A 9578-nucleotide genomic window follows, 5' to 3' on the forward strand; every position below is an offset into this window, starting at 1 on the left:
TCCTTCCAGTGTAAAGAATGTAAAAAGAGAGAAGACAGAGACAATATTCACTTGGGATATGCGCAACATCAGACTATGATGAAAACATTGACTAGCTGAGTTAGCAAAGATGAGAGAAGCCATGCTGCTAATCTCATCTAAACAGTACTTAATAGATGGTGAAAAGAAAAACTACTCAAACAAAAATTAAAATCCCCTCAAGCTAACAGACCTGAATGAGAAACCTGAGAACAAGAGGCACAGGAACAAGGAAATCAGTAAGCAAGAAAACTCTTGCAAAGAAGGAGAGCAGCATGAAACAACAACACACACACTAAGGGATTCACACACATGTTATACAGGACTGTCTCAGAAAATTAGAATATTGTGATAAAGTTCTTTATCTTCTGAAATGCAATTAAAAAAACAGAAATTACTTTTTCATGATATTCTAATATTTTGAGATAGGATTTTTGAGTTTTCTTAAGATGTAAGCCATCATAAGCAATATTAAAATAATAAAAGGCTTGTGATATTTCAGTTGATTTGTAATGAATCCAGTATGTATGACATTTTTGTTTTTGTAATTGCATTACAGAAGATAAAGAACTTTATCACAAGATTCAAATTTTCTGAGACAGTCCTGTACAGTCAATACAACGAACAATCACGACACAAAGACAGGAAACGGATTCCTTTCACTGTTCCTTTCAAATCATGAAGTCCCAACTGAAGTATGTATTGTGAATTACTGCATGAAGTGGGATTGTAATACAGCGTACCTTGATACAAGTAATAGATAAATAATGCTAAAATTTAACGTCAATGTGTTGTTATTGACATTTATAATGTAAGTCTTGCAGGTGAGTGATTCTCGGGTCATTCACGGCGCCATACTTGTAATTCAACTGTTTGGCCACCATAAGAATCAGACAAAAATAAAGCGCTGTTTCCCCCGTCCTTATTTACTCAGGGGATAAACTGTAGAAGACCATAAACTATCCAAACTTTCACACAGCTGGCAGACGGGCTTACCTCGGTTTTATTTAAAAGTTGTGTTCGTCGTAGCTCATGTAACACTGATGACTCATCGACGAAAACGGGCTGATTCACGCATCTCGTAACGGAAGCGCACCTGTGTGACGCCCTTTTGTTTCAAAGGTTTTCTCCCCTCCGAGGACAGGTAGATGCCGAACCTTCGAAAATGAAACTGAACGACGTGAGAAATAATAAAGATGTGTTATTTATCCTGTTATTGTCAATATAGCGGCAAGTGAACTTTGTTTAAGTCGGTTCTTTAACAGCTGTCGTGGCAGGAAGTAAACTTGCTAACGTTCATGGTGCGTTTGGAATCGATGCTAACATTAATTTACACAGTGTTCCCTTGAAGTAGCATTTCCTGTTGCTAATTGGCATACCAGTGAAGTCCCCCGGTTTGTTTATTTTGTTTTATCAAACAGAATTAAAAGGATGACGGAAATAAGTGAAGTCTACATGGCCGATTTCTTCAGAACAGTAAGTTTTTATTTTATTTTTTTAATTCTTTATTCTTTTTGCAAGACCTTTAAATTGTAGAATTTCGTGTGTGTGTGTATGTGTATGTGTGTGTGTGTGTGTGTGTGTGTGTGTGTGTGTGTGTGTGTGTGTGTGTGTGTGTGTGCAGGTGGGGGAGGTGAGAAGCCTCATTGAACACATCTCCTGTCAAACAGAGAAGCTAGAGCGAAGACATGCTGCCATCCTGTCCTCCCCAAACCAAGACTCAAGTAAATATGGTCCACAGAACACAGCTCTTTGGGGCTTTGTATTCAGCAAGAAAACAAAATGTGAACATCGCAGTGAATCCATTGTTACACCAAAGGGCAACCCCCCCCCCCCCCCCCCCCCCCCCCCCCCCCCCTTATGAAGCAACCAGCAATGACAAGACTGGACACAATGCAACATGAACAGTTATTTGTAGATTCCCTGGCGTGCATGACGTTACCATCTTGATACGTTCAAGCAAGTATGCTCCAGATAACATTTTAAAATCCATAACATGCCTACATAACAGCATCCATCCATTCATTCATTACCGATACTGCAGCTAAGGTGGTGGGTAAAAGTATTCCCTCTCTCATTCGCATGTCTGGGCAATTTACGGTCTCCAATCCAATGAACTGCATGTTTTTTGACTGCGAGAGAAAACCCGCGAGAGAATTATGCGAACGCCGCACAGAAAGGTCCCCTGCCAGAATCTAGTGAGAGACTGTCTTGCTGTGAGGCAAAACCACCGACCATTGTGCCACCGTGCCCAAATTATAGCTTTGCTGATGTAGAATGGTATCAGTAAATGGAAATAAAACCAGTTATAACCTGGAGGTGTGTCCAATGATCTGTGTTGTTTTTTAAGCAGCTAAAAGTATTAAAATTGCATGCCAAATAATATCTGTTGAATAACATCCGTGAGACTCATCAAACTCTGTTTTAGAATGCAAATGACTTCATAATACCCACAACAAAAAAAACGTATGCAAAATATCGACCTAATTTGTTTCCTTAGAATATAGAGATGAGATGGAGTTGATAAACTGTGACATCAAGAAGAATGCTGACTTGATCCGGACAAAGATTAAAGGTTTGTCAACATATTTATATATGATTTCAAGTAATTGCTATTAACCATTTAAAACATGAAGTACTTTGATCAGACATATCTGCTCATTCGTTGAATTTTTTTGTTTTTATGTGAGGCCCTATGAGAAAAACCATCAGCAAATCATACTTCCTCATGCTGAGACTATCCTTTATGGCACAGTGTTTGCCTTGCAAATGAGTTAAAAAAATGGTTCCTCTATACTGTTTGATATTCTGTAATAGCTTGGTTCTTCTTTTTCTTTTAGGAAAAAGGACATTTATTTTCAACATTATCCTTTCTCTGTCCTCATTGGTTCTTTCAGTAATGCAGGAGGAATTACCTACAACTTACACACACAGTGGCTCCTCAGCAATCCAACGGATTCAGAAGAACCAGGTTTATCAGCCCGTCTCATTTCTCACTATCAGGGATATGCAACTTGATTAAGATGAGGAATTACAATATCATAAGTGCTATATCAGAATCACTTTATTGATCCCGGAGGAAATTTTGTAAAGGGAAGCGTTGGCTGGGAATCAAACCCGGGCCAAACACTTAGAAGGCAGCCATGCTGACCCCTATACCATCAATGCGATAGGTAATCACTTACTTAAATTCTGTTGGGAAAGGCTCCTTGTTATTGAACTGAGGTCTCCTTGATTTGCATCAAGAACATGTGCTTTAAAAAAGGGACAAAAAAGTTCAAGATTTCATTTTTTTTCTGATATTAAGATTCAGTTTGCAGAATAATAATGACATAAGATACGGTTTTCAGTGATAGAGCCTGATGTGTGGCCGAGAAAAGTGAAAATTGACTGATAGAGTCTAATGTTCCATCCCTGTTGTCAATTGATATAATGTTAAGTAATGGTACCTTTGTCAAAAGGGGTTTAAACTCACTGACCTTGCAGTGTCAGCAGCCAATTTTTTTTTCTCAGCAAAGGTTATAGACTGATGTGATTTCATTTATTTTATTTTTTTTTTTTATGTCAACTACCCTTGTACCTTCCGCCAGCACTCACACCTGACTTGGTCCTTTGCTGAGGTCATGAGAGGCTATCATAAAGCGCAGATCTCATTTCGGGAGAAATGCAAAGCACATATTCTAAGACAACTGGAGATAGGTGAGTCGCCCAAAGGTTCTGTTCTGTAACCAGTAATGTCATCTTGACACAGCTGTCACATTTGAAGTGGAAAGAAATTCCTGCTAAGCACTTGTTTACAAGATTTTAGTGTTGTGAACGTTTGTAGGGTTGAGTTTTAGTTTTTAACAATTCCTGCAACCTAACAATCATGGATCGTCTAAATCATGGAGGGGAAGGGTTGAAAACTGCACCAGGAGCCACATCCTCACTGCAGGACCTGGCATCTCCTGATTTCCAATTCCACTCAAAATTCAAGCCAAACAAATTTTAATCCATCTTCGGATAAACACAGAGTCCAATGATGTAATTATACAAAGTACAACTTCACTCTTAAGTCTCTCAAACATGTTAATTAAAAGGTTTTAATCTTATTATGTTGAATTGTACTTTGTTGATTTTGATTGATGAGGCATTCATACTTCTGTTTAAGTTTATTAGATAGCTAATACACTATTGACAAACTAAACTGAGTGCTGTGTGCAATCCCCCACTTAACTGTCTTTAAGTTCATCTATTTTTTTCTCTTTCAGTGGGTAAAGTGACCTCAGATGAGGAGTTGGAGGTGATGCTAACCTGTGACAATTCTTCCATCTTCATATGTGATGTAAGTGTGATTCTCTTTCAGTATTTAACAACAATTCACTGTCCTGACTCGGTTTTTAATGAGAAAATACATATTTCACCCATTCACTTTTCCAATGTAATCCCTTGTGATTTAATCCCCATGTACATATAACATATGTTTTATATTAGCTAGTCATTTATTAAGGCACTTGGACTCCGATTCAATCTTCCAGTAGAGCTGCTGTCCTTGAAAATGTTTCCAGAGACTAGGGCGATCCATCAAGGATCAAGAATATTTTTTAATGTAGCGAGCAATATAAGGACTTAAGGTCGCTGGAACACATTGCAGCAAAGACCTGTCATTTTCTCTGTTTAATATCACAGCTCAAAAATGGTGCTCGGATTTCAAGCCAGGCTCTGGGTGAGATTGAGTGTCGTCACCATGACATCGTCTGCCTAGAGTCCAGCATCAGAGAATTGCAGGAGGTGTTTGCTGACACTGCCATGCTGTTGGAGATTCAGGTACAGCGCCTCATTTTTAAATAAACTAGAAAAACATGTTAAGTATTCCTGGGCTATCACATTGGGACGGTCATTTATATTTCCATTCCACCAGGGGGAGTTGATCAACAGCATAGAAAATAATGTGATGAGTGCTGCGGAGTATGTCGACGTTTCCAAAGGAGAAACTGATAAAGCAGTGGCCTACAAGAAAAATCCATACAAAGTAGCATCCCTCCCAAGAATCTTCAAACCCTTTAAGAGGCAGACCTCTGCGAAACTGCCTACCGACCAAAACACGGTGAAACATGACTGAGCCGTTATAACTGTCAAAACACTTGACCGTGCAAACTTCCTGTTCCGTGTCAAAGGCTGCGATCTGAAACAAAGAAAAAGCGAAAAAGATTTCACCTGCCGCCCGGACGTGATTTACAGCGCTGTTAATGTCTGCCACCTCAGATTCCCTCTCCTCAAAATGTAAGATCCACATGAAGTCAAAGCTAGAGCAGCATAAAATGCAGCCTTTGAGGAAGGTTGACTTTGAAAAGATGTATCACATGTGCAAATAATAATTAAGAGGATTCAGCCACTTTGATTTAATTTGTAGATTACCTGATAATGTCTTTGGCTAAAAGCTTTGGATTTTCCTCCAGTTTATATGTTTGCATTTCAGTAAGATTTTAACAAATTATCGCCATGTTTTACATGTTTAACACCATTAAATCATTTTGTTATTGTTCACCTTCACCATGTTGCTCTTTAGTGACACATAGATGGCAAAGAAGCATTGCAGCCGAGTCCAAGTAACAGTGAAGTCTTAATACCACTAGCAGTGGTTTCTTCTTTGTGTATTGTCAGTTACATTGTTTTTTTTTACAAGTGCAAGATGATGCCATGTTTTCTGATCGTCAAATAAGTGACAAACCTAAAATACAGCACATACAAATTATATATTCTCCCCTACATGGTCCATTGTTTCACAGCATCGGCACGAGATTTTACATTTATCAACAGTAATCAATAAACACATGTATTTCAATGCTCTTTTAACTGTCACTTTCAGTTCTTTAATTGTCAAACGCCATCTAACTAGTTACGTATCAGCCTGACACCCTGGTGGAAATCGATGGTAGATCAATGTGATCCAGACTGAACCAACTTTATCAGACCAAAAACCGTACTAGTTGAACCTTTTTTTAATAATTTTGACATCTGGAAAAAGGAAATGCCATTTGCTTAAAAGGACATGAAAGTGTATAATGTTGTATTGCAGCACATTTCTAATCCCATTGTTGCCATTACCCTATCCTTCTTTTACCTTTTTCTTTTCCTGTGTTGGGTTGAGTGTCAGTCTGTGAAAATTCCTCCTTCATGTCAACTCTTTCAGATACACAATTAGAGTGAAATCTCGAATAACGCATTGACACTTCTGCAAGCAAATTAATGCTCAAGTCACGTTGAGGATTTGGCTCAATTGGCGGCAGACCTGCCACGCTAGGAGCTAACCAGGCCATTAGGAGCAACCTGGGGTTTGGTGTTTCGCCCAAGGAAACCTTAGGCTGTTGACAGGAGGAGCCATTGATTAGAGGGATGCATGTTCTACCCACTGAGCCACAAACACCCCAGTATAAACGGGGTTTTATTGACAAAGGACACATTTGATTGCCTTGCAATGTACAGTATGTCACTCAGGTAGATATCCGATCCAAAAATGTATAAAGAAAAAAGTTATGCACTCATGATGTTTGATGGAGTGGAGTAGTAGTGACTGCTTACACTCCGGGCCAATTATCATATGTAAAATCTATGTGATGATTCCAAATAGTGCATTTCTTGGAGTCAAACCTTTGCAAAGAGCCGTGACGTTGAGCCACGTCTAGCATGTTTACCTTGACATTTTTCACTATTTTGCCATTCCAAGATGTAGATCTGCTGTTTGTTAAACAACTCCCAGTACAATAGAACATTTAATCTCCTATTGAACCCATGTATCTATGTGTGATTTTACTTTGTAAGAGGACAGGAAGAATATTTCAGACAGACTCTGTCCTTATTATAGGATTGCTGCCAGCATGAACCCAGTGACTCTCTCCCTCTCTCTCTCTCTCTCTCTCTCTCTCTCTCTCTCAAGCTCCCGGTGTTTTTGTCTCGTCATCCTCCTTTCTCTCTACTGGATACAATTTCGCTGTACCTTTGCACTTTGCTGAAACCACTTCTATCCAAATAGGAAATAGAAGAAGGATGGGAGTGAAAGATGAAGGATGACTGTAAACATGTGAAGACAGTGGCAAGAGATGCGAGAAAATCATACAGACACAGGCCTAAATAAAAACACTTTTAGTCTTTATTGGATGTGTCAGAAAGGCGGGGCCCACAATTTAAAAGGATTGCTATTAGTGGGTGATGAGTTGGGTGCAGAGATTGCGGGGCCCGGCTGCCTGCTTGTATTGATGGGTCATTTCTTTGTAATTTATAGAAAACAGGAGGCTAATGTGCTCAAAGTGGCTCGTTTCCAAAAGAGCCATCAAATATTTCCCCATTTGGAATGGAAAGACAAGAACGGACCAAGGGGGTCAGGAGGAGAGGACACGGGCCGGACAGTTTTTTTTTTGTTTTTTTTTCCTCCACCTCCTTGTCGTGCCCGCGGACTGGGCCTACTTCTTAACCTTGCCCTGGGCGGCAACAGCCTCCATCGCCTTTCTTACAGTCTCCTCGTCACCCAGGAAAGCCATGGGCTTGACAGGCTTCAGGTTGGCATCCAGCTCGTACACGATTGGGATTCCTGTCGGCAGGTTCAGCTCCATAATGGCCGCGTCGGACATACCTAGGACGGCCGAGGACACGGACCAATAAAATTAAGCATTGCGCGGCCACATTTCATCAAAAATGCATGTATTCTTAAAGTCGGTAACGGGAGACAGCGTTCAATCTCTCGTGTGACATCCGAGCTGTATAAACATCCGTGTCCGACTACACTCGCAAATGTAAAACCTTTCTTGATAAAGGTCAAGACTGAAATGGGAACCGACCTCAGCTCCCCCCCAGCCACTCCCCTGTCCCTGAGTTCTGGTGTGAGAGCTGCCACTTACTATTTATAAACACCAATCTGTGACCGTGTCTATTTGTATCCCACCCTTGTGCGCAAAAGCCGTGTAAAGTATTGTCTGACGATGTTTCTGCTAAATTTGCACGAATTGGAGTCCCACGCAGTCTGTGTTTTTGTTTTCTCATAACAGCGTGAATCTTAATCTACTGCATCAGTTTTCCATTATTTTTATGCCTCACCTTCCAAGTGCTTGACGATACCACGGAGGCTGTTGCCGTGGGCGGCGATGATGACGTTCTTTCCAGCTTTGATTTCAGGGGCGATCACATCGTTCCAGAAAGGCAGGGCGCGAGCGATGGTGTCTTTCAGTGACTCACATGTGGGCAGCTCACCGGGCTTCAGGTTTTTGTAGCGTCTGGACTGGAGGTGTGAATAACAGAGTTCAATCCAACTGACAAAGTTATGTAAATGACACAACACAAAGGAGAGCCGGCGAGCACTTTTTGATGATGTTTTGGAATTGTTAAAGTTTCGTCTTTGTCTGTGTCTCACCTCGCTGATGACTTTGGTATACGCGTGGTCCTTGTCCATAGGTGGAGGCGGGATGTCGAAGGAGCGGCGCCAAATCTTGACCTGCTCCTCTCCGTGTTTCGCGGCCGTCTCAGCCTTGTTGAGACCGGTGAGGCCTCCGTAGTGACGCTCATTGAGACGCCAGGTACGGATCACGGGTAGCCACATCTGGTCCGTGCCCTCCATGATGGTCCACAGCGTCTTGACGGCGCGTTTCAGCACGGACGTGTAGCAGATATCGAACTTCATGCCGGCATCCTTGATGGCCAGCGCGCCACGTTTGGCCTCCTCCACCCCCTTCTCACTGAGGTCAGCGTCAAACCAGCCGCAAAAGCGGTTCTCCTGGTTCCAGGCGCTTTCGCCGTGGCGGACGATAACTAAACGATGGACACCGGCCATACTTGTAGGGTTTTGGAGGGAATGTACCTCGAATAGACACCTGAATCCGCAACCCCGTTTAGTTGAGCACCAGTGCCGGCCGACCAACAGTGAGCACCAGAAAACATTCCTCGCTCTTTTTATAGCGCCCTCAGTCGTGGCGTTGTAAAGCAGAAAGGCCCCCCCTTGCTCTCAACCTATGGGAGGCCCTCTTACAGACACGGTCTCCGGACTCAGGCGTCTGTACGTGGTGGCTGGGAAGGCCAAGGGTCAGCTATTGAGCCAAAATAGCAACATGACTTTTAAACTGAGATCTGCGAAGCAAATGTTGAAAGATCAGAGTTTGCGGCGGAGTCACGACCCTGTGCGGTGCATGCGTTTATTTTCTCAGGGGAGAAACTGCAGCAAACTTAATGCATTTTTAATAATTGTTCAATATTGTTCATTCCTTCACTTCTATTGCCTTAGCAGCAGAATGTAAAATCGGCTCAGATTGCTAGCTCAATGAACATTATCACTGTAAAATAATCAAAATCAATCACCGAAGTTAAATCACATAAAAATGTGTTGGAGCTCTACCACAAAAATAGCACCAAAATAATGAATTGTAACATGTACTAGATAATAACTCTAGCCACTCCAGTGTGGGAGATTTGCTGCTTTTCTTTTTCTCTCATCAATTTTCTAACACTGCAAGTGATTAGGAGACAAAAAAAAGAAAAGCTTTACTGGTTGGAACTAAGTGAGTAAAACTCAATTATGGCCAAGAAATAAAGGTTGT

The 9578-nt window shown here is 41.4% G+C and overlaps 2 protein-coding genes across 3 annotated transcripts; one reads left to right on the forward strand and one right to left on the reverse strand.

Annotated features, from left to right (window-relative positions):
* The first annotated feature begins 996 nt into the window (after positions 1-996).
* Positions 997-5856, forward strand: LOC147231236 (syntaxin-2-like). Of its 2 annotated transcripts, XM_086152513.1 has the most exons (10): positions 1138-1162; positions 1247-1319; positions 1440-1494; positions 1643-1742; positions 2519-2593; positions 2916-2989; positions 3609-3717; positions 4269-4342; positions 4687-4824; positions 4919-5856. In XM_086152513.1, the coding sequence occupies exons 3-10, from the start codon at positions 1450-1452 to the stop codon at positions 5117-5119; spliced, it is 816 nt and encodes a 271-aa protein (XP_086008639.1). In that variant the 5' UTR covers positions 1138-1162; positions 1247-1319; positions 1440-1449; the 3' UTR covers positions 5120-5856. The 2 variants fall into 2 exon arrangements, with proteins under 2 accessions (XP_086008640.1, XP_086008639.1); XM_086152514.1 differs by lacking the exon at positions 1247-1319 and having other exon boundaries at positions 997-1162.
* A 1269-nt stretch (positions 5857-7125) lies between these two features.
* pgam2 (phosphoglycerate mutase 2 (muscle)) lies at positions 7126-8921 on the reverse strand. The gene is made up of 3 exons (XM_086152515.1): positions 8402-8921; positions 8089-8269; positions 7126-7627 (listed from the first exon to the last, which is right to left on the reverse strand). The coding sequence occupies exons 1-3, from the start codon at positions 8816-8818 to the stop codon at positions 7458-7460; spliced, it is 768 nt and encodes a 255-aa protein (XP_086008641.1). The 5' UTR covers positions 8819-8921; the 3' UTR covers positions 7126-7457.
* Between the last annotated feature and the right edge of the window lie 657 nt (positions 8922-9578).

Source organism: Fistularia commersonii, chromosome 9, assembly GCF_037954325.1.
Source record: "Fistularia commersonii isolate RoL2024-O1a breed Wild chromosome 9, RoL_Fcom_v1.0, whole genome shotgun sequence".
Classification (NCBI taxonomy): Eukaryota; Metazoa; Chordata; class Actinopteri; order Syngnathiformes; family Fistulariidae; genus Fistularia; species Fistularia commersonii.